General features: G+C 39.2%; 3 protein-coding genes and 1 long non-coding RNA gene across 5 annotated transcripts; 3 read left to right on the top strand and 1 right to left on the bottom strand.

Moving 5' to 3' along the window:
• The first annotated feature begins 388 nt into the window (after positions 1-388).
• Positions 389-3824, top strand: LOC124054996. Its single transcript, XM_046381579.1, has 5 exons — positions 389-459; positions 650-1333; positions 1863-1979; positions 2067-2110; positions 2479-3824. Exons 1-5 carry the CDS (start codon positions 405-407, stop codon positions 2596-2598), a joined length of 1020 nt encoding a protein of 339 aa, XP_046237535.1. The 5' UTR covers positions 389-404; the 3' UTR covers positions 2599-3824.
• A 228-nt stretch (positions 3825-4052) lies between these two features.
• On the bottom strand, positions 4053-5630 carry LOC124054997 (immunoglobulin kappa light chain-like). 2 transcript variants are annotated; one of them, XM_046381581.1, is made up of 4 exons: positions 5354-5630; positions 5121-5264; positions 4902-4979; positions 4053-4540 (listed from the first exon to the last, which is right to left on the bottom strand). In XM_046381581.1, the coding sequence occupies exons 1-4, from the start codon at positions 5382-5384 to the stop codon at positions 4101-4103; spliced, it is 693 nt and encodes a 230-aa protein (XP_046237537.1). In that variant the 5' UTR covers positions 5385-5630; the 3' UTR covers positions 4053-4100. The 2 variants fall into 2 exon arrangements, with proteins under 2 accessions (XP_046237537.1, XP_046237536.1); XM_046381580.1 differs by having other exon boundaries at positions 4902-5264; positions 5354-5615.
• Positions 5631-7731: 2101 nt separating this feature from the next.
• Positions 7732-11538, top strand: LOC124054986. The gene is made up of 7 exons (XM_046381564.1): positions 7732-7777; positions 7946-8290; positions 8492-8533; positions 8653-8763; positions 8867-8901; positions 9464-11225; positions 11398-11538. The coding sequence occupies exons 1-6, from the start codon at positions 7732-7734 to the stop codon at positions 9623-9625; spliced, it is 741 nt and encodes a 246-aa protein (XP_046237520.1). The 3' UTR covers positions 9626-11225; positions 11398-11538.
• A 5425-nt stretch (positions 11539-16963) lies between these two features.
• Positions 16964-18911, top strand: LOC124054987. The gene is made up of 4 exons (XR_006842517.1): positions 16964-17189; positions 17348-18086; positions 18233-18267; positions 18625-18911. It is a non-coding gene; the product is annotated as an uncharacterized LOC124054987 (long non-coding RNA).
• The last annotated feature ends 6349 nt before the right edge of the window (positions 18912-25260 follow it).

Genomic DNA, 25260 nt, shown 5'->3' with positions numbered 1-25260 from the left:
TTTCATTTACAGGTCATACACAGTCACGTCAGGTTGGCTAATCAAATACAATCTAGTCTGTAAGAGTAAGTATTAAGATTCTTTTCATTGAACAACAGAAGTTGAATATAATGACATCTCTATAAGTTTGTCTTTGATCTTACATGTTTGTTCTTGTGGAAAACGGGTGAATAGTGTTTTTATGACTCCAGTATTTGTGATTTAATGTATGGCCACTCATTTGTTGTTACTGTTGTTCTCTGCTTATGTAAGACTAACACTGTCATGTTACAGAGCACTGAACATGTTTTCAGTGTTTCCAAAATAGGACAAAGAATCTGATTGGACAGTCAAACCCAGTCTTCTCACTGAAGAGGAGACAGCATAGAGAGATTGAGCTCACTCATCGCAGCTTCTGAAGCACTATGGCACCTCCAAACTTTGCTTTGTGTGTCGCATGTCTGTTTGTGGTGAATATTGGTAAGTTGTATTTTGTTACTGTCTATTGTTTACTATGCTATTTAATGTTATAATTATATACAATAATCGTATGTTTGCTTGTAATCTGTGTTTACGGATTCTGAAGTACAGCTCATTCCAACATGTTTAATTAAATGAATTAGAATTTAATTAAATGTGTTTTTGCTTTGTTTCTTCATCTTCTCCTCAGCTCACACAACAGCTTTAAAGCAGTCATCATTACATTTTCAATCAGCTGTTGGAAAAACTGTGACTTTGTCATGCTTCTGTAGCAGTGATGGAGCAAAGATGTTTTACTGGTATAAGCAAACTGTGGGACTCACACCAAAGTTGGTGTCTTCAATCAGTTATAATGGCAACATCACCTTTCATGATGAATTTAAGAATCCACGTTTCTCCCTGGATATTGAAAATCGTAAATATCAGCTGAAGATTTCGAATTCACAAATTTCAGACTCAGGTACTTACTACTGCTTAAGGAACAATTTCTATATTCTTCAATTTTGTGAGGGCACAACCATCAACGTAAAGGGTTCAGCCCTGAAAATCCCAGCTGTGGTCCATCAGTCAGCATCTGAGACCATCCAGCCAGGAGGCTCTGTGACTCTGAACTGTACAGTACACACTGGGACCTGTGATGGAGAACACAGTGTTTACTGGTTCAAAAACTCTGGAGAATCTCATCTAGTTCTCATTTACACTCACGGAAGCAGGAGTGATCAGTGTGAGAGGAAACCCAGCACACAAACACACTCCTGTGCTTACAATTTGACAATGAAGAACCTGAATCTTTCTCATGGTGGGACCTACTACTGTGCTGTTGCCTCATGTGGACACATACTGTTTGGAAATGGGACCAAGCTGGACTTTGACTGTGAGTAGCTGTTCTAGCAGAGGTTTCCTCATTTGATAAATAACTCCTTAAGTGACATATTTGTAAACCCTTCATAATATAATACATGCTGACATGAATTATTGCTCACTATAATAATTACTCACGAACGCAGAGATCATGTAGTAGTTCCTTCTTAACGCGACTCCACTGCAGGAGTTAAAACATCTACAGTCCTTGTTTTGCAAATTTGGATTCCAAAGTGTAAGCTCACAAGAATCGTAAATGGACTGTATTCATACTGAGCACTCATACTTTACAACAGAATTCAACAATTCACACACACACTTTCGTGGCCGCTCATCATGAGTGGTAACCATGCACACACACAGACTTGACCCCCATTACTTGAACTGAAAATGCTTTGTCAAGGGATCTCTTTTAGCAAGCAGCAGCAAGAATTAGAACGATCAACATATATGTTACTGGTCAGCATTGTTTTCAGATTGATATCAAAATGTCCAAACCAGACAAACACGTCTCATATCTCCTGGTGTCTGCCTTTCTGCAGTTGCGGTGGACTCGCTTGTGTATATCTTGAGTGCAGCTTTGTCATTCACCACCGTCCTGGTTGTGTTACTGGCTTTCACAGTCTACAAGATGAACAAAAAGAACTGCCAATATACAGGTAACTGTTACTGTTTAAAGCTAATGGGAAGTTTTACTGATTATTGCAATTAAATAAAATGGCTTTCATTTTGTGTGTCACAACCAGAGTCTAATGTGACATTTTCAACAACTTCTGCTCCAAATGCAGCGGTAAGTGTCATTTTCTATTGAAAAATAAAAGAATTTTAATGGCCCAGCATTATCTGCATTTTCTTTATCTGTTGGCAGGTGTCATAGAGGGTAATTTGTACTATTAAATGTTTTTCAGCAATATTCGTCAGTTTTGGCTGCTATCAGTCAAGAATCATGATATGGACAATCTAATTGGTCACAAATACCCATATATTCTGTTTTTGGGGAAGTCATTAGCATTCGTCATTAGTAATTATTGTACCCATGATTGATTTCAGAGCATTCATTTTGTTTTTCATTTCTGTGAAACTCATCGCGTTCCATATACATTTTTTTGTGCTGTATTTGTTGTAATAGTGATGAATCATTTTCTATTTTCTTACCAGCCGTGTCAAGAGACAGAGAACCTTCATTACGCTGCTTTAAGGGATCTCAAAGCCAATCGATCCAGAAGACAGAGGAGCAACACTAATAGTGAATGTGTGTACTCCAGTGTAAAGCAGTAGACCTGGACATGTTTCCAGACCAATTTCAGTAAATATAAAGGCATGCCTTGCAAATAAAAAGGTTTCTTTGAGGTGATATCACCTGTAAAACATCAACTTTTTTTACCGTTTGCCTCCAGATTTCAAAGAAATACCCTCAGCTCTGCCAAAACACAGATGACACACACTCTATACTCTACTGTCCTCAGCTTCTGCAGCTGCTGATGCAAGGTTATTTTTCATGTGTCAATCATGAGTGCAAAACTCAATTGTTGGAGTAAATTTAAGTAAGAAAGTGGACTGATGACACTGAGCAAAACATATGATAATGATTAATCAATACGAGCAGGTTTTGCAGCTCCTCCAGATGGAGAAAACTTTAGTCATCCAAATTTCATTCAAGACAGACTTATTAAGAGTGAATTACAATATTCACTGACGTGCCCAAGAAATATCAGAAATGTGAATAGTCTCATCCGATGAGGTTTGCGACAATGAGACAGTTGCACAGCAAGATATTTTTACATGCCATATCAGCAAACTCACAAATGTATGAATACATGCTGCATTCCACTTAGAGTTGATCCTGCCACTGTGCTTGTAGGCTCACTGTCATTGGGATGACTTGATGGAACTCAGTTCTTGTTACTTTTATTAAGTCCACTTGTGTTTTTCCTGCTATGACAAGTCTGAATGTCCTCTGAGCAACCGGTCCACTTGGGATGAAATGACAGCAGACAGCAGCAGAGAGGGGAGCAAAATCGAAAGTTTGGCAGCAACGATTCGATAGGCTGAAGATGATCGTGACATAATGTGATTGGTTTAACGGATCAGGTTCTTCCTCTCTGATTTTTACTTTATGCCTCATTACCAAAGAAAAACCACTTCTACAGCACAACAAAGGGTTTCTGTGGGCCGTGTGATGCAGTTCCATCACAGAAAACAGGCCACACTTTTCACTCTTTGTCTTTTTTTAGCAGTTTTGTGGTTGCCAGCAAAAGAAGAGAAGGTCATGTGCCGATTTAAGATTGTCTTAGTTTGTCGGAAAGAGGTTTTTTTAGCAGGATGTCCTCATTTTGTTGCAGGAAACCTGTGTACCTCCAACCTTAAGACTTTCAGAACATCACAGAAACCTATATCACAGAAACTATTTGTTTAGAGGCTGAGGTTCTTTGATGTTTCACAAGATAAGCAAAAATCACAGATCTTATGTAGCACTGCTTCTGCTGTGGTTAGCGAAACGTGAACAGTGTTTATGGGTTGGTTAGACAATACATGCAACGTATTCTCAATGATTTACCAAATTTACCAAAAACTGTTTACTTGTTGTTTATGCGCTAATTATATCCCTTCATAAAATAATGACTCTGTACGAGGAGGCAAACATGAGCTTTTTCAAAGTGGTTTTAATTAAGAAAAATAGCACTATTAGGTGCACATAACTTTGGTATTAATTTTGTGTGATTTGTGATTGCTTTGTTTGTTTTTTAATTCTGAGCAAGCATTTTCAAATAAACTCTGCGTTAAGGCCTTTGCCTGCTCCTACTGGTGTAAACCAAAAGACAAATAGTCATAAAGAACAACAGAATTACAGTTCTAATGATGGAGAGCCAGACTAAGATTTTCATCTGTGCCATTTGGGCTCCAACATCACCTCTGACGACCAACTCGCTTCCATTACCAAACATTATCATCCCACAGTAGGCCACAGCACAGTAGTATGTTCCAGCATCAGAGGTGCTCACGTTCATCTTCTGCAAATGGTAGACACAACTCTGTGAAGAAGACTGTGGGGTGGAGATGTGTCTGTGAAGAATTCCTTGGCGAGACCCATGTCTGAACCAGTAAACACTGTGTTTTCCATCACAGGTTTCAGTATGTACTGTACAGTTGAAAGTCATAGATCCTCCTGGCTGGATAGTCTCTGATACTGGACTCTGGACTATTCCCTTGGGCGTGGCTCCTAAAATCCATAGGGACAGCAGTCAGAGAAAAGATTTTTCTTTTATTTGATTTTTGGAGACAAAGTTTATTTAGGAGGCTCTAAGTTTTATGTTTTATTATTGACCCCGTATCTAGTTAAGTATCTGAAAACAATAACGTATCCATTATGTGTTTGAAACTGCTGGAGAGCCTAGCACAATCAAATGTTACTTAATCTCCTGCATATTTACTTGTTTAACCATTAAATATAAAATAATTTGGATCTTACAGTCTAAGCAAATGAAAACTGTCATTGCTTCAGATGATAACAGGTAAATCAGATTATTTAGAATGAAAACCTCTGGAAGCATATGAAACCATATGAAATAAAAACACAATACCTTTGACACTTAGGAAGACCCCCTTTCCAAATTCCACCATGTTGGAGTGTGAGCTTCCACAGAAGTATGTAGCTGAATCTGAGAGGTGGACATCAGAAATGTGTAAATGATTCACCCCTTCTCTCTTCTGCACAGAGAAACGAGGGTCCTTCTCCACCCGGTGAAACGGTTTTGATGGTATTTCATGCTTGTAAATATTTGACAGGACTTCAGGTTCACCTCCTAAGATTTGTTTGTACCAGGAGAAGTGCATCGCCACTTGGCTGTGATAGAAGCAATGTAAAGTCACATTGTCCCCAACACTGACGGATATAACCCCAGAGTCCTGTTTGACTGCCGACTGGATCACTGCTGACAGGTGAACTAAGAGAGGACATAACATTATAGAAATATAAGCTGAGACTGAATTAATAAAATGATATACAAAATGCATATTATATGAAGGAACTTACATATTCCACAGAGGATCATGTGCAGGTGCATCGTCTCAGTGGTTTTGAGAATTGAACAGTGTGAGTGAAAGAGCAAGGAAGAGCTTGAAATTTGGGTTGCATTTGATTGGCTGCTAAGAGGGTCAACCTGTGTGACATTTTAAACATCCGCCTTGGCCATACTAGAAGACAAATTAACAGAACAGCAGTACGGAACAACAGGCAATCAGTGGTCGGACAATAACACCAGGTGTTATAAAAATATAACAATAAAGAAAAGGATTCTGTCATGTCGTATCAAAAAGCTCTATTATGAACTTGTTTAGCATCCTCAGGAGCATTACAACCATAAATATTGGCTGCTTGAGAGCTTAGTGAAGGTGAATGGAGCATTTCTCTTAGATCTCAGGTTTGGCCTGGGTACAAAACAGAATGTGATCATTTGCTGATCCTTTTTCATTCAACTGAAAACACAATAGAGACAGCTCATTTAATGTATCATCAAACTGATATCTGACAGCAGCACTACTTTTCAAAAAAGTTGGGACAGGAGCAACAGAAGACTGGGAAAGTTGTTTACTGCTCAAAAGACACCTGTTTGAAACATTACACAGGTAAACAGGTTCACTGGTAACAGATGATAGTGTCATGAATAGGTCTGAAGGGGGCATCCTTTAAAGAGTCATTTACGAGCAAGGATGGGGTTTGGTTCTTCACTTTGTCAAACACATGATTTTATAAAGTGTAATCTACATGGGCTCAGCAACACAAAAAACCAGAAGGCATATTTTATTTGCAAATGACTGCATTCTGTTTTCACGTACACTTCACACCCAACTTTTTTGAAATTGTATATTTTTTTTTTTTTATGCGAACAAAAAAGTTAATACAGTGAAAAAATAATAAATTAGTGAGTATCCTACTTCAGTAAAAAAAAAAAAAAAAAAGTGTTTGTGCGCTGGAGGTTTTCACATAAGTTACAGACTGGACCACTATTAAACTGAGATTTAAGGCGAGCACACACAAACTGCCCTCCTCCAGTAGATGAAGTGTAGTCTTCTAGTTTCAAAATCCACACATCTACATCATTCTGCAAAGTGAAGTGCAAAGATCTAACTGTGGTAACAATAAGCAAAATATATATTTTTTTTAAAACAGTTTTAAAGCAGGATATTTTGATAGCCAGAGATCTGTAGTGCCCCCTAGGGGGCCTGAAGAGGGGGAATGACAGTATGCACATGCACAATGGTTTGTCTGGGTCTTAAAATACTGTGAGTGACGTTGTTTGATTTGCCCTTGTAATCAACACCTTCCTCTGTCAAAGGGAGAACTGACACAGCACAGACGGTTTGTGACAGTATATTTTTAGCTCCATTACCACTGGTGCTCCTCGGAGCTACATGCTCAGCTCACTGCCATTCAGACTGTTAACACAGAGTTGCAGTCACGTCAGTAAGTTTGCTGCATCTTCAAGAAATGACATAACAAGCAAACTAATAGCACCACTGCACAGAGACCTCCATGATGGCTGCATAAAACTGTAAAAGTAGCAGAGCAGTTGTTACTTAAGCTGTTTGAAATTCTATGAGGCACATGAAGCAAGGAGGAATCCCACATACAAATTCAATTGCCAAAATGTGGGACCCTCTTTATTGTCTTCTTCCCACCATTAATGTTAAGGACTCATGAAATAAAAGTAATGCTCTACTGAATAACTGGTTTCCAGTTTTCCAAAAATGAATAGTATTTTTCAGTTTTTTTAGGGCTGGGCATTATTATCGTGTTAACGCATTGGTTGGTTGGCACCGACAATTGTTCTGCTGCGCATTAACTGCTATATTATAATAAATATTTTTAAAATCGGTTGCTCACTAGCTAACTAACCATTACTCACTTGCTCACTAATGATTGATGAGTGATAGAGTGATTGTCAGCGTTGATTAATTTATGCGTTAACGTGATAATAACGCTTTGACTTGCCCAGCCCTAATAGGTTGGCGCATTAACGTGACACGCATTAACGTGTAATAAATCGCAAATCATTAAACAGTTGCCAAACTCACAGATAACAAGGTAGGATAAGGATAAGGATAACAGGTTTTCACTCCACCAGCACCAGCTGTCCTATGCTTAGCAAGCATACCGTTGCTGCAGGAGAGTGAAACTTCACCCTCTGCTGTCCAAAGTAGCAGCACTGCTTTGGCGGAAAACATTATTTACAGAGTTTCCATTTGCTGCAAATCTATATAAGATTTGTTTTCTAGGAACTAAATATATTTTACTTCAAATGATGTCAGATAAAGATGGTGAAACATTTGAGCTTCCTTGTATGAACTATTCAATACCCCGCCCCTTTGAAGGAATATAAGTGCTCTGGTTGTGACAAGGTTATACGCACAATGAAGAGGTCCATCTTAATATCAGCTTTACTTCTCTACAGCCTCAGTAAGTTATGATATTGAATTATTGTACACAGAAAACTGTCATATTCTCTTTTTCGTTCCTTCACCCACCTTTAATTTTTAACTTGCAAATTATTATTGAGCTAATTAACTAACTAGTTGGTTTACAGCTGAGGTATAAATCTCTTATTGTCTCTGCCGTGTGTTTCAGGCTGGATCTCCGTCTCAGGTTCGGACCTTCAGACTGTGGAGGTTCAGCCTGGTCAAGAAGCCACACTGCTGTGCTCCAACATTTCCAAAAATCCAACTCAGACAGATTGGTTCAGAGTGGTCAACAGAACCAAGCCCACCTGTATCTTCTCTATGTATGGGTTTGGTGGTGAAGCTTCACCCTGTCCTGGATTTGAAAATGGAAAATTTGAAATGAGCTCAAACATCTCAACAGTTTTTCTTAAAATAGAACGAGTGGATTTATCTGATTCTGGGATGTATTTCTGTGGATTTTACATCAACATGCATACAGTCATTTCAACTGCAACACATTTAAATATTCAAGGTGAGATTGTTGTTAAGTCTCATGTCTGTTAAAGTTATGTTTTTATATTATATAAGTTATCATATTTACAGTATATGCCAAATTAATTGTGACCGTACTATAAAACAGCCTGTCTCATACAGTCAGACCTCTACAGCACAGTATCAGACAAACAAAAAACCAGCACGTGTCGAGTTATTTCATCCCGTTCCTTTTTTAAAGGTGATGCTGAACCTGATGATGAAGTGGATTTTAACACTCAAAGTAAGGTTCCCAGATTTTTCCTCATTGTGCAAGCCGCCACAGAAACAGTAATTTAAATCTTAACTATGGCTAAAGCCAAATGACTAAAACACACAGTTCCACCTTTCTCCTCCCCACAGAGGAGACTAATGAAATGACAGAACTAATGAGTGGGATCCTGGGTTGTCTGAGTGTTTTCCTCCTATTAATCATCATCGTTTTGGCTGTTAAAAACAGGAAACTTAAGACAGGTACAGCGGATTTATAATTTGGTGCTCATCTTCTTGTAAGTTGATGGAAAAATCCATTAATATTAATAATAAACTAATCTGAATTGTGTTTTTCACCTTTTAGCTATGAACAAAGAAGTACAGCCGGAAAGAAAAAAGGTGAACCCACCATTAACTTTTAACGCGTATTTGTGCTTTTGTTTTCAAGTTGCATTGAACCTCCTGATGAGTGTGATCTATGGATGGCATCAAACAACAAATTTAGACAAGCATTCACTCCTTAATCTCATGTAAAAGGGATCCCTATTGATCCATTTCATCTCTTTAACTCAAATGTCAGCTGTCATCTTCAAACTTTAAAACTGACAGCTGAGGATCGGCACTTTGGAGCAAAATGTGTGATAGTGCAGGCATTTTGTTTCATTATTCAGAATGCCAGAACACTACTTGTAGCCATGCTTTTTTCCTTCTTCCTAGCAGTGATCTTGTTTGTTTTTTTCTGTGAAACACGTGAAAATGCTCCATCAGCTCTACCCAAAGATGTAGGTGTCAAGAAGGACGGGTGTTTCTGCATGCTGTCACATATAATTTTCTGAAGTGCGGTTACAAACAACAAACAGTTAAAAAATGGTTATTGTAAATATTATTTTGAAAAAGTAAGTAGAAGTACCTAATCAGTGTTTGTGCGAAAGTAAGTGACTCTAAATACTCTAATTTACAGAAGGTGGGTTCAGATGACCTGAACTACGCAGCTCTAACCTTCCAGGCGAAACCAAAGAGAAACCACAGACATGCATCAGAGAGAAACATGGAGCCAAATGTTGTGTACGCTACCACCAAAGCAACTGCAGCTCGAAGTGGAGCAGATGCTTTATCACATTAATCTGTTGTTGTGGTGTCTGTGTTTGTGGGTGGGAGGAGTCAAAGAACACAGGTTAAATAATGTTTCTATATTTTAACCTTCATATTTCTCTGTCTCGGTCAAAGTGTCAACCTTTCTTATTCTGTCTGAGAGGAAAAAGAGCATGCGTAACGTGTGATAGAGAACAATTCTGATAGGACATTGTCAAACATACAAGTAGCGAGTCTAAAATGCGCTGTGATGGGGGAAGGAGTAAGTGAGTGAGGTTAACATCACTCATTTGACAGGAACAAACAGCCCATCGTGGTCTCTGAGCTGGTCTCTGAACACTGAGCACAGTTGAGGTAACAACTTTGAGGCCTCTGAAGTGACAGCTCTGTGGAAAGTAGAACAGGAAGCAGTGAAAAACTAGCCCCTTATGATAAAATTAAAGTAGGTGTGGTATTAGAACTTTCCAGAGAAGTAAAATAACAATAGAATAAGCCAGCACCCCGTGGGGACAAATATTGCCTGTGCAAATGAAAAATAAAGACTCACAAGAAGATTTCAAAGCTATTCAAACTCATTGCTGCTCTAAGAGAACAAGAATGTGACATTTTAACTCTCTTACTCTCTGTCTCTCTCTAAGTATCTCTCTTTCACTGTAGGCATGTGGTTCCATAAGGATTGTTGAATTTTATTGCTTCACATCATTGCGTTAATGAGCTTTTGCTAATTTTTGCTTTTAATCATTACTTTAGGTAAAACATCTACAGAACTACTTTCAATATCTGCTGTAGAATGCTTATTATTTATAGCCTGCACTATAAAGCTTTTATCACACAGCATACACATCATTAAATAGTGCAGCAACATTAAATAGTCTCCATGTCCTTTTTACAATATTCTTTTATTTTACTGCTGTTGGTTTTAATTTCAGATTGTGTGCATCCATCAACCGGCTCTGAAACTACTAGCATAATAGAGCCTTCTTTCCAAACAAAGACTCACCACTGGTCTTGATTAAAACTCACCCCAGAATGTCCTCCCAAAGGTTTAAGCTCACAGTAGGTCTTATTGGTGCCAGGCGCTGCCTATAACTGCCCCAGATAATCACCCTAAGTGAGATGAACCACATTTTAGCTTACTTGATTTGCATACCTTTTAATCTTATTTGTTTTAAACATCAACTGTGAGGTTCGTATGGCACCTGTTTGTCCTGAGCGACACTCTCAGAGGGGTCAGCCTGGATAAGCCAGGCTTCGAGGACCAAGATAAACTGTTTGTGGCACCAATTCCAATCCCCAGTCTCTCGAGTGATGCATGGAGGCATAAACCTTTGTCTCACATTACATCTGACACAGATATAATGTCATGAGAGTTTCATTCTGCCAACACCAAACTTTCCTGGGAGGACATATTTCAGTTTATGTTATGTTTATGTTGATTATTAGCCGGGGCTTACAGATATGTAATGGCACTGCAAAGCAGTATGAGCGGAAAGATAAAAAAACAAAAGACACCCCTCCTCTCTAAAGCCTTTCGCAGACGCTCAGTGGTACAAAAACTCCTGACAGTGAGACAATGAAACGGGCAATGAAGAGCCTCAGCTTAATATCAACTTTATTCGTCTGCAGCCTCAGTGAGTACTGGCACTTCATTATTCTAACCATTATTAAATAACCAGAAACTCACCAGAATGTAAACTTCCAAGTTAGAAGTGAAGTAACTGTCAATGTTGTCACCCTATTACAGTCACTGATGCGTTATGCTCTCAGGGGTAAATCTCTGATTGTCTCTGCCGTGTGTTTCAGGCTGGATCTCCGTCTCAGGCTCGGACCTTCAGACTGTGGAGGTTCAGCCTGGTCAAGAAGCCACACTGCTGTGCTCCAACATTTCCACAGCTCCAACTCAGACAGATTGGTTCAGAGTGGTCAACAGAACCAAGCCCACCTGTATCTCCTCTATGTATAGGTTTGGTGATGAAGCTTCACCCTGTCGTGGATTTGAAAATGGAAAATTTGAAATGAGCTCAAACATCTCAACAGTTTTTCTCAAAATAGAACGAGTGGATTTATCTGATTCTGGGATGTATTTCTGTGGATTTTACATCAAGACACATACAGTCATTGCAACTGCAATACATTTAAACGTTCAAGGTGAGATTGTTGTTAAGTCTCATGTCTGTTAAAGTTATGTTTTTATATTATATAAGTTATCATATTTACAGCATATGCCAAATTAATTGTGACCGTACTATAAAACTGCTTGTCTCATACAGTCAGACCTCTACAGCACAGTATCAGACAAACAAAAAACCAGCACGTGTCGAGTTATTTCATCCCGTTCCTTTTTAAAGGTGATGCTGAACCTGATGATGAAGTGGATTCCAACACTCAAAGTAAGGTTCTCAGATTTTTGGGCCACCAGTCCCCACAGAGCCAGTAATTTCAATCTTAACCATGGCCAAAGCCACCAAATTGATTCATTAAGGATTTTTTTATCATATTTCCAGTATATCTGAATGTATTGTCAGGGAAATGTGATTTTTGGTTTTTGCACCTTAAAAAACATTTTAATGTAATAATCTTTCTGGCAGGGGAGCCTGATAGAACAGGAAACATCATGAATGTGACCCTTGGCAGTCTGACTGTTTTCCTCATGATGGCTGTTATTGTTCTGGCTGTTAAAATCCAACAGCTCCAGAAAGGTACAACGGACATATCATTTGTTGTACATCCCACTGAATCAAGTGGTGACAGAGAAATATTTGATCAGTGACACGTAACTAATCAGACTTATCTTTTATGATGTAGCTGCAGCTGGAGATCTGCATCTTGCAAGAAACAAGGTGAAGTATTAGTTCTTTGGTCTCATTTTAGTTTTGTGTAAAACAGTGTTTGTGTACCGTTTGCAACTCAAACATAATATTTAGCCTCTGTGCTTCTGTACGTCATAAAAACTATTTATTTTGCCGTCAGGCAGCATAAGCCAGCGTAAATTCTATGCTAGTTCTTGTAAAAATGGTTAGAGCATGTCACAGACAGTGCATGACCCCAAATGCTCTGATTTACAGAATCTGGACTTCGATAACCTGAACTGTGCAGCATTCAAGTTCCTTCCAGAGACAAGAAACGAGAAGCCAGCATCAGAGAAACAAATGGAGACTCATGTTGTTTATTCTATTAGCAGATAGACTCAGGAGGAAACTGAAACTGATGCTTTATCATCTTCTTCTGCTACAAGCCAATGACCACATGAGTACGCTTGGTTAACTGGTGGCAGAAAGAGTCGATGTTAAGACATTTTTGTAAGACAAATAAAGTTCCCACATTCATGGTCAGTTTACATTTTCTTGCTTGAATTCTTTCAGTCTCTCAGCCAAAGTCTTTGTCTTTCTCATTGTCCTCATCCACCCTTCATCTGAGAGGAACAACAAGACATTTGACACCCAATGAAAGGCAAAAGACGCTGACTGCGTCTGTTGGGGGAGAAGCAAGAATGAGAGAGAGACACGTCGCTTAAAAGGAAGTGCCAGCACAGTGTGGTCTGAGCACAACTGAGGTGAAAATAAGAAGACCTTTAATATGAAAGCTTTGATGCGAAGCATAAAGAGTGATAGTGAGAAGTGGGCTACTTTTGACTATATGACGTTCTTCTCTGTAAATGTACAGGCTGGAAAGTCTGGGGTGAAAATAGATGGTGATGGTGACACCTCTGTGGTGACAAACATCATCTACATGAGTGTCCCACCACAGCAACATTTTAGCCATAAACACAATCATCAACTACTTGCACTACTTGACCAAGCGTAATACTACCATTAAACACACTATACAAACTCTGACTTTCCGCAAACTTTTTTTCACTACTTGACCTTCACAAGCTACGTCAACATCTGCCTTCAGACTTTAAACATCGTCTGTCACATTTCTGATGCTGGTCAGTTAATTGATTTCACTTGAGCTTTTAAAACAATTGGACATGCTTCTGTTGTTATATGAGCAGTAACATGCAATGAGTCACTTCAAATAATTGAACATTAAGGTAAATATATTATTTCCTTTCTAGTGTTTGGTTTTGCTTCACACATGCTTCTTTCTTTCTCTCGCTCGGTCTCTGTTTTTTGTTGGCTTTTTTTGTTGTTGTTGTTTTTTTAACATTACCATAAATAAATACGGTTGAGGTTTGGTTTGATGGAGGAGGAGCCAGTCAAGACACTGAGAGGTGATCAGGCTGCAAGGAGGGAGGAGTGAGTGACCTCCATGAGACTTTTCTGGGTATAAAACAAAGCATACAGTAATGCAGAAAACACTTCCACAAATATGTGATTTTCTGCTTTTGGTTAAATATACTGACATACAATGGAGACAATTTTTCAACTGTGAAATGAATTTGTACATAACAAATGTAGATGAGTAGCTTTCTGTCTTTGCTGTGGCTTGCATGCGCATGCGGCCAAACAACAAGTCTTCATTTTCCACTGTGGTGAAAACACGACAACGAGATCGAAAGCCACAGGAAGACTAGCCTTCAGCTCTCTGCAATAAAACCACATGCAACAAAAGTTCTGCTACTTTCTCACAAAAGCCTTTCTACTTTGTCTTGTAAAGTTAATGCTTTTGGTTGCACATGTAAAAACAACACCAAATCCATCTTAATCCTCCACTTTCTCCTCAAACCACACTAAGCAATTTCTTAATATTCATTTCACTTTTTACCTTTCAGCACGTTTGTTGCAGAAACAAATGCAATGTGGAGCCAGTTGACACTGAGTCTTCTTTCTTAAACTGAGGTGCCAAATGTGCATACAGTTCAACAGACACACAGTTTGAGGGAAAAATGATTTTTCCTGTGCATTTAACCCATCCTTAGTTGAACACACATGCAACACCCAGCAGATTACATGCAGTGAAACACACAGGAGTAGTGGGCTGTCACTATCAAGCACCGGGTGAGCAAATTTGGGATTAAGTGCCTTGCTCAAAGGCACATCAGCCAGCTAATGGAGAGGGAGAGCATTTTTTCATACTAATCATTCCACTTCATTTTGTATGTTCCACATTTTAAACAGTTATCAGGCTTTGCATAGCTCCCAGCAGATAACATCTATGTGTCTGTAACTTATAAACATATGTCCCTCTCCATTTAGCAAGAAACTGGGATTTTATTTTATTTATTTATTTTATTGGATTTTATTGATTCCAGATTACTGCAATCCATTGCAAGCACAAACACATGCACAGCTGAAGTCCTCAAATAACTGTTAAAGTGCTTCCTCCCCTCTCGGTGGTGATTCTCAAACAGTTGAGTCTTTCAAAAAAAAAGTAAAACAGCAATAAACTTCTGAAACTGAGTGGCCATGATAATACAATTGTGAGGGGCTGAGCAGAAGCACAACAGCAACAAGATTTTATCCTGTTGCTGCCATTTGTTGCCAGAAAATGTTGAGTCACAGTAACTTAAACCTGAACTCTTGTCTCCCCCCTCTGGCAGAAAGAATAATTCAAGTCAAGTCAAGTTAACTTTATTGTCAAATATGCTATGCATGCATGACATACAGCACAGATGAGATTTCATGGTGCAAACAGGCAATAATGTAAAATAGAAATAAAAAGAAATAATATAAATAGGTAAGTAGTTAATTACATTAACATTGTCAACAAGAGCTGATGCAGATGGCCCGCAGGTGAGCTTGCCCCCATCTCCCAAGTTTTTTTGTTATCTTAAGCCAAACAAGTGTTTTGGGCAGGGCTAATGGGCCTGGGCCCACCCCTTTGTACAAGTGGCCCACAACAAAGAAGTGAAGTCTGGACCAATCAATCAATCATCAAGAGGAGTGAGTCCATACATGTGAATGTAAAATCTGGACTTGGAACTGGATGGAGCATTGATTTTCCCTCGTATGGGAGATCTGGAAGTATGGCCCTCATCCAAACTCCGTACTGTCTCACTGTATAATCCTGAATGGCCATCGCACAAAACTCCAGACATTTCAGTCTTTAATGAACTCAGAAAGTTTGTCACAGGAGAAGAGCTAAAAATACAAACACTGGATTAAGATTATCTTCTAAAAGAGGGGGAAATTGGGACAAAAATGGCACCAGGCAAGCTGTGCTGAGCAACAACTGTCTCTGCCTGGACAGACATGTTACTGAGACCCCTGTTTTCTTCAGTGATATCACTGCAATTCAGCCTCTGGCCACCGTTAAGCACAGCAGCATGGAGCACAGAGCTGCTGAGCAGTGCTCCACTTGGTGAGGAAGAAATTCAGCACTGCCTTTGATTTTATAGATTTAGAACACTGTATATTGTTGATTGTGTCCATATTAAATGTAGTTTATAATGAAACATATGTTACCATCTTCCTTGTCAAAGGAAATGTAATTTTTTTTCAATATGTTCCTTCTCCTATCAACTGATGCTTTGTACACAGATTGCTGTCTGGATTGCCATGAGTGAGGTGACTTGTTTGACATTAGTGGTATGAATTATAAAAAGAAAAAGTAAACAGCAGCCTAGTCATGAATACAAAAATACTATAACTGTACACCTGGTTTAGAAAAAATGTCTAGAAATTAACCCGAAGGCAACAAACAGCAACCACAGGAAGACTGGTTTCCAGCCATAACCGCACACGCATCAAAGACCTCGCAGGGTGCAGCAAGAGTGAAGCTGCTTAAAATGATATCCAACCTGTTTCATGACTCCACCCATCACATACTGACTGACTGACATCCATGAGAAGCTGCTTTCAGGCATGTCAAAAGCTACAGACTCACACTTGCACAACCAGACGTGAGAGCAATGATTTGATGCATCTTGAAAGACGTCTGCATGTTACCTTGATAATAATCACTGACCACAACAAATAATACAATAAAAGTGGGGGTGTAGCCACCTATATACAAATACACACTTTGTCTCACACTTGCCAGTGTATTGACACTTTGACATCAACCTAAAATCATAGTGGTCCAAGTTTATCCCTCCATGGCCATGACTCTGTGGTCACTGTAACGGAGTGTTCATAGAGAGCAGCATCCACAGTGGAACACAGCCACAATATGTGGCAGCTCGTTTCAGGGCCACAAGACGACTGTGCTCTCAGTGTTTCACCCTGGCTTTACTCCAGTGCATAATCCCAACAGAAGGAAAAAAGAAACATCCTCCAACAAGAGTGCAGAAATACTGCCAGACATTAACATGTTAACTTTTATCTCAGCTTGAGTGTCTTCCTGTATTCAGTCAAACATTCTGAAGAATTCAATGTCTCTGACAACTTTGAGCTTTAAGATCAGGTAAAGGTGTTGTGCTATGCATTATGTCTTATCTTATTATGTCTTGTTGATTGTACTGAATGACTTTGGTGTGAAGATTACTACCAAATAATGTTTTGTGGAAAATAGATTTGTGTGATGCTCACGCCATCTAAAATATGTATCACCACCTATTTTCCTGAAGACATGAATGTAGTCAGTCAGAGCAACCAGCCCACCTCTTTACATAGGGAGCAGCCTTCCTGCTGCACACTCTAATTACGAACATTCAGCCAGACACACCATGATGAGCTTCACTTTAGTCGCCTCCATTCTATACAGCCTCAGTAAGTGTTGACGTTAAATTATTCTTACATTCACTGCTAAACTCGGTATTTCATGTTTAACCTTCCGTGACTGAAACTTATGTTGCTATAATTTAGATGCTGATGTTTATGAAGTGATATTCATGTTAAAGTCTACTGTCGTCTGCTGTTTCTTTCAGGCTGGATCTCTGTCTCGCTTTCTGAGTATCAGACTGTGGAGGCTCAGCCTGGTGAAGAAGTCACACTGAGGATTACCAAAGGGAACATGTATGGAACTGTGATATTCTGGTTCAGGCTGGTCAATAGAACCAACACCAGCTGTATCTCTATCATGTTCAGTTCGCAACCTAACATCTGTGATGGATATGACAGCAGAAAATTTGAAATGAGCTCCAACATCTCCACTGTCTCTCTCAAAATCAAACATGTGGATTCATCTGACTCTGGACTGTATTTATGTGGATTTTACAATACTGGAAAACCACTTTTCAGTGTGATACGATTAAATGTAAAAGGTAAAGTAATTCTAATGTCTTTTCATTGTTCTTTTATGTTTATACTGTATTTTCATGATTATTTTCCAACAACGCATGAACAAAGCGGCCGTTTAAACAGCGAATCTGTGAAAACAAAAGATTTAATTATCTTCACTCCGAAGGTAGTGACGAGCCACATGATGACGTCAACAACAAGTGTACAAGTGAGATTTTCAGATTTATTTTCAGTTCAGTTCATTTTCATTGAATTTTGCAAGGTGTCAAGTCTCCAAATAAAAAACAAAGTTTGACTTCATGATCTTTCTTGTAGTTGAGTCTAACGGAGTTGCAAAGATGACGAGTGTGATCCTGGGTGGTCTGACTGTTTGCCTTCTAATGGTCATTATCGTTCTCATTGTTCAAAACAGGAAACTGCAGACAGGTACTTTTCACAGCTACTGGGTCCATCCTACGTTTACCTTTGATGTTGAAATGTTCATAAAGTTGTGTCAATAATGTAGAAAAATACAGAACTCCTGGTAACCAAATATCAATGAACTGACCACATGTTCTGTTTCTGTCTCTTAGCTGATAAAGAAGATCACAATCCACAGCAAAGTGAGGTGAATGCAGTTTTCACATTAACTTTTCTATCTTCTTTGGTAGAACCCAACTGGACCGAAAAACTGCAACACTGTACTTAACTTGTCCCTCAAATACTGGCAAATTTCCATGTATGCATGTATATATATACTGCACTGAATAAATATATGGGCCAATAAGTAATTAAAACATGGTGGTCAAAAATGGCAAAATGATGTTTGAGGGACTTAACACAGTTTCCTTTTTATGGTTTGTCCATCAGAGAGCACTGACAAGTTGAATATGTCCTACTAAGCAAATGTCTAGAGAATCAGATGTGTCAGGCTTTATTGTTGGAATTAAATTCATGTCAACTCACCACGTTAAAATTTCCACAGAACGTGAGCTGTGATGAGCTGAACTACGCAGCAGTGACATTTCGACCAAAAGCAAAAAGGAGAGCGCCTGAGCCAAATGTTGTTTATGCTGCCACCAGATAGACTCAGGAGGCAACTGGAAATGATGCTGTGTCATGTTAATATGCTTTGATTGTGACAGCAAGAACCACTGATACCAACACATTTCATTTTGCAATAAAGATCTGATGTTCATACATGTCAAGTCACGTCAAGAGGTTTTATTGTCATTTCAGCTGTTTGCTGTAACAGTGAAGAGTGAAACGAGACAGCGTTCCTCCAGGTGCTGCCCTAGAAACTAAATACACACTGTACATTGTGCACACTGATGTAAAACTATACATAATGCACAGGACTATACAAGAATATACATACTGCACAAACACTACAGATATAAACAACAAAGAGCAGCACCATCCAGGACATGGTCCTGCTATGGAATGTTTGAGACAACCAGTAAGCTGAGCCTATGAGAATAATGTTGTTCATTGACACAAATGTGAATGGGATGGGTTGTCACACAGCTTGGTTGTCCAATTGTGTTTAATCTTGCTCCAAGAATAACATTTTCAGAAATCGAGTCAGCTGTCACCTGCAGGGTCATTTCAGGTCACATTGAGAAGAGAGGACTGTTTCGTGTCCTTTGTCGTGTTTGGTGTGTTTTTCATGTCAAAATTAAGTGGGGACAACCAACCATTTAGCTGGTGACTGGTAACCCCACGATGTTCCTTCTGTCAAATAAATGTTTCTGATTGCAATCCAGGGAGCCATTACATTTCCCTTGTAACCATATTTACAGTTTAGGATTAATTACGCATAAACTTCACTTATAAGAGACAGAGCTGACCAGGGAGATATCAGTATCTGCATCATAACATGTATGATAGACGTGATAACCATCAAACTTGTGAAAAAGCTGCCTGGAGCAGATAAGAAACAAGAAACAAGAATAAGAAACCACAGCAAATCCACAGCAAAGTGAGATGAATGCAGTTTTCACATTAACTTTTCTATCTTCTATGGTAGAACTGGACCGAAAAACTGCAACATTGTACTTAACTTGTCCCTCAAATATTGGCGAATTTCCAAGTATGCACATACAGTATATATACAGACAGGATATCAAGGACAGCACAGAAGCACTAACCATGGCAGCACAAGAACAGGCAGTCAGGCACTCAGCACAAGATTAATAGTCGCTGGAGTCTACCACACCAGACAGGACCCCAGGTACATCTACAGGAACATCTGTACTGAGTATGGGCTGGAAGTCCCAAGGTCACAATGGAAGACGCCCTCCAAGTTGGCTGAGAATGACCAAGCTAAGATCCTGCAGGACTTCCAGATCCACATCAATTCAGACAGCTTTGGAAGAAGATGTACAGCATAATGTAACAATCACTGATCCGCAAGATCACAAACAATAGCACAATAAAATTCGGGGTGTAGTCATCTACATTCAAATACACACTTTGTCTCACACTTGCCAGTGTATTGACACCTTGACGTCAACCTAAAATCATAGTGACCCAGGTTTATCCCTCCATGGCCATCATGGACCATAAAGTTGCTGGCTACGATCACCAACTCTGTGGTCACTGAAACGGAGCAAGAATCATCCACACGTTTGGAGGAACCTTCAGGTGACCACATTGTCCTGAAACAGAGTGTTCATAGAGAGCAGCATCCACAGTGGAACACAGCCACAATATGTGGCAGCTCGTTTCAGGGCCACAAGATGACTGTGCTCTCAATGTTTCACCCTGGCTTTACTCCAGTGCATAATCCCAACAGAAGGAAAAAAGAAACATCCTCCAACAAGAGTGCAGAAATACTGCCAGACATTAACATGTTAACTTTTATCTCAGCTTGAGTGTCTTCCTGTATTCAGTCAAACATTCTGAAGAATTCAATGTCTCTGACAACTTTGAGCTTTATGATCAGGTAAAGGTGTTGTGCTATGCATTATGTCTTATCTTATTATGTCTTGTTGATTGTACTGAATGACTTTGGTGTGAAGATTACTACCAAATAATGTTTGGTGGAAAATAGATTTGTGTGATGCTCACGCCATCTAAAATATGTATCACCACCTATTTTCCTGAAGACATGAATGTAGTCAGTCAGAGCAACCAGCCCACCTCTTTACATAGGGAGCAGCCTTCCTGCTGCACACTCTAATTACGAACATTCAGCCAGACACACCATGATGAGCTTCACTTTAGTCGCCTCCATTCTATACAGCCTCAGTAAGTATTGACGTTATATTATTCTTAGATCCACTGCTACACTCAGTATTTCATGTTTAACCTTTCTTGACTGAAACTTATGTTGCTATAATTTAGATGCTGATGTTTATGAAGTGATATTCATGTTAAAGTCTACTGTCGTCTGCTGTTTCTTTCAGGCTGGATCTCTGTCTCGCTTTCTGAGTATCAGACTGTGGAGGCTCAGTCTGGTGAAGAAGTCACACTGAGGATTACGAAAATGACCAAATATGGAACTGTGATATTCTGGTTCAGGCTGGTCAATAGAACCAACACCAGCTGTATCTCTATCATGTTCAGTTCGCAACCTAACATCTGTGATGGATATGACAGCAGAAGATTTGAAATGAGCTCCAACATCTCCACTGTCTCTCTCAAAATCAAACATGTGGATTCATCTGACTCTGGACTGTATTTATGTGGATTTTACAATACTGGAAAACCACTTTTCAGTGTGATACGTTTAAATGTAAAAGGTAAAGTAATTCTAATGTCTTTTCATTGTTCTTTTACGTTTATTCTGTATTTTCATAATTATTTTCCAACAACGCATGAACAAAGTGGCCGTTAAAATAGTGAATCTGTGAAAACAAAAGATTTAACAACAACAAAACAGTACGTGTCGAGTTATTTCATTGCTGTTTCTTAAAGATGCTGAACTTGATGATGAAATGGATTTCAACACTCAAAGTAAGGTTCTTAGATTTTTAGGCTACCAGTCCCCACAGAGCCAGTAATTTCAAACCATTTTCTTAACCATGGCTAAAGCAAAACCAAATTGATTCATTAAGGATTTTTTTTTTTAATTCTTATCATATTTCCAGTATATCTGAAATGAATTGTCAGGGAAATGTGATTTTTGGTTTTTGCACCTTTAAAAAACATTTTAATGTAATAATCTTTCTGGTAGGGGAGCCTGATAGAACAGGAAACATCATGAATGTGACCCTCGGCAGTCTGACTGTTTTCCTCATGATGGCTGTTATTGTTCTGGCTGTTAAAATCCAACAGCTCCAGAAAGGTACAATGGACATATCATTTGTTGTACATCCCACTGAATCAAGTGGTGACAGAGAAATATTTGATCAGTGACACGTAACTAATCAGACTTATCTTTTATGATGTAGCTGCCGCTGGAGATCTGCATCTTGCAAGAAACAAGGTGAAGTATTAGTTCTTTAGTCTCATTTCAGTTTTGTGTAAAACAGTGTTTGTGTACCGTTTGTGACTCAAACATAATATTTAGCCTCTGTACTTCTGTACGTCATGAAAACTATTTATTTTGCTGTCAGGAAGCATAAGCCAGAGTAGATTCTATGCTAGTTCTTGTAAAAATGGTTAGAGCATGTCACAGACAGTGCATGACCCCAAATGCTCTGATTTACAGAATCTGGACTTCGATAACCTGAACTGTGCAGCATTCAAGTTCCTTCCAGAGACAAGAAACGAGAAGCCAGCATCAGAGAAACAAATGGAGACTCATGTTGTTTATTCTATTAGCAGATAGACTCAGGAGGAAACTGAAACTGATGCTTTATCATCTTCTTCTGCTACAAGCCAATGACCACATGAGTACGTTTGGTTAACTGGTGGCAGAAAGAGTCGATGTTAACATTTTTGTAAGACAAATAAAGTTCCTGCATTCATAGTCAGTTTACATTTTCTTGCTCGAATCCTTTCAGTCTCTCAACCAAAGCCTTTGTCTTTCTCATTGTCCTCATCCACCCTTCATCTGAGAGGAACAACAAGACATTTGACACCCAATGAAAGGCAAAAGACACTGACTGCGTCTGTTGGGGGAGAAGCAAGAATGAGTGAGAGACACGACGCTTAAAAGGAAGTGCCAGCGCAGTGTGGTCTGAGCACAACTGAGGTGAAAATAAGAAGACCTTTAATATGAAAGCTTTGATGCAAAGCCATGCTTCTGTTGGTATATGAGCAGTAACAAACATCCACTGACAGTAACATGCAAGGACGCACTTTAAGTAATTTATTTAAGTTTGTACATAAATATGAACTTGTGATCTCAGTTAAATGTAGTGAAATATTGATGTGCCAGATGCCCAAGTGCCCCCCCATCTCCTCCAGCCCCACTGCACTGGATTAAGTCTAGAAACTTAAAATGGCTAAAAAAAAAAAAAAAAAAGATTCAACATTAAGGTAAACATATTATTTCCTTTCTAGTGTTTGGTTTTGATTCACACATGCTTCTTTCCTTCTCATGCTCAGTCTTTTTTTTTATTATTAGTGTTGTTGCTGTTGTTTTTTTTAACATTGACATAAATACATACGGTTGAGGTTTGACTTGATGGAGGAGGAGCCAGCAAAGACACTGATAGCTGTCAGATGTCCTTATAGGGTTATTAAGGATCAGGCTGCAAGGAGGGAGGAGTGAGTGACCTCCATGAGACTTTTCTGAGTATGAAACAAAGCATACACTAATGCAGAAAACATTTTCACAAATCTGTCATTTTCTGCTCTTGATTGAATATGTTGACATACAATGGAGATAATTTTTCAATTGTGAAGTGAATTTGAACATAACAAATTTAGATGAGTAGCTTTCTGTCTTTGCTGTGGCTTGCATGCACATGCAGCTAAACAACAAGTCTTCATTTTCCACTGTGGTGAAAACACGACAAGAAATCTTGTCTCCCCCTTCAGGCACAAAGAATAATTACATTAACACTGTCAACAAGTGCTCATGCAGTGGGCCTGCAGGTGAGCTTGCCCCCATCCCCCAACTTGCTCTTTTATCTTAAGACGCCCTTGTGTTGAGGGTGGGCCTAATGGGTCTCGGTCTAATGGGCCCGGGCCCACCCTCTTTTACAAGTTGCCCACACACTCATTCGCAGGTCATTAAATGTTCACTAACCCAAACTAGTGGCATTTGATTACATTGGAAAGAAACTCAGCAGTTAGCTATCTTTCTCCTGAATCATAGATGCAGAGAAACACAGCAAAATGAAAATAAGAAAATGACAGAAAATTAGAAAATACCAGTAGAAACAAAACTCCAGACATTTTAGAATCAGAATCAGAATCAGAATCAGCTTTATTTGCCAAGTACGTGTGATCATACAAGGAATTTGACAAATTTTGACTTCAGTTTGTCATGAGCTCAGAAAGTTTGTCACAGGAGAAGAGCTAAAAATACAAACACTGGATTAGGATTATCTTTTAAAAGAGGGGGAAATTCGGACAAAAACGACACCAGGCAAGCTGTGCTGAGCAACAACTGTCTCTGCCTGGACAGACATGTTACTGAGACCCCTGTTTTCTTCAGTGATATCACTGCAATTCAGCCTCTGGCCACCGTTAAGCACAGCAGCATGGAGCACAGAGCTGCTCAGCAGTGCTCCACTTGGTGAGGAAGAAATTCAGCACTGCCTTTGATTTTATAGATTTAGAACACTGTATATTGTTGATTGTGTCCATATTAAATGCAGCTTATAGTGAAACATAATGTTACCATCTTCCTTGTCAAAGGAAATGTAATTTTTTTCAATGTGTCCCTTCTGTTTTTCCCCTTTTGTTGACTAAAACTGTTCTATAAACTGATGCTTTGTACACATTACTGTCTAGATTGCCATGAGTGAGGTGACTTGTTTGACAGCAGTAGTATGAATTATAAAAAGAAACAGTAAACAGCAGCCTAGTCATGAATACAAAAATACTATAATTGTAGGCCTGGTTTAGATAAAAGTGTAGAAATTAACCCGAAGGCAACAAACAGCAACCACAGGAAGACTGGTTTCCAGCCATAACCGCACACGCATCAAAGACCTCGCAGGGTGCAGCAAGAGTGATGCTGCTTAAAATGATATCCAACCTGTTTCATGACTCCACCCATCACATACTGACTGACTGACATCCATGAGAAGCTGCTTTCAGGCATGTCAAAAGCTACAGACTCACACTTGCACAACCAGACGTGAGAGCAATGATTTGATGCATCTTGAAAGATGTCTGCATGTTATCTTGACAATAATCACTGATCCACAAGACCACAACAAATAACACAATAAAATTCGGGGTGTAGTCACCTATATACAAATACACACTTTGTGTCACACTTGCCAGTGAATTGACACTTTGACATCAACCGAAAATCATAGTGGTCCAGGTTTATCCCTCCATGGCCATCATGGATAACAAAGTTGCTGGTTATGGTCACCAACGCTGTGGTCACTGAAATGGAGCAAGAATCATCCACACGTTTGGAGGAACCTTCAGGTGACCACATTGTCCTGAAACAGAGTGTTCATAGAGAGCAGCATCCACAGTGGAACACAGCCACAATATGTGGCAGCTCGTTTCAGGGCCACAAGACGACTGTGCTCTCAATGTT

This window comes from Scatophagus argus, chromosome 23 (genome assembly GCF_020382885.2).
Source record: "Scatophagus argus isolate fScaArg1 chromosome 23, fScaArg1.pri, whole genome shotgun sequence".
Taxonomy (NCBI): Eukaryota; Metazoa; Chordata; class Actinopteri; family Scatophagidae; genus Scatophagus; species Scatophagus argus.
Note: the sequence above shows the minus strand (reverse complement) of the source record. Positions and strands in the feature narration are given on the sequence as shown.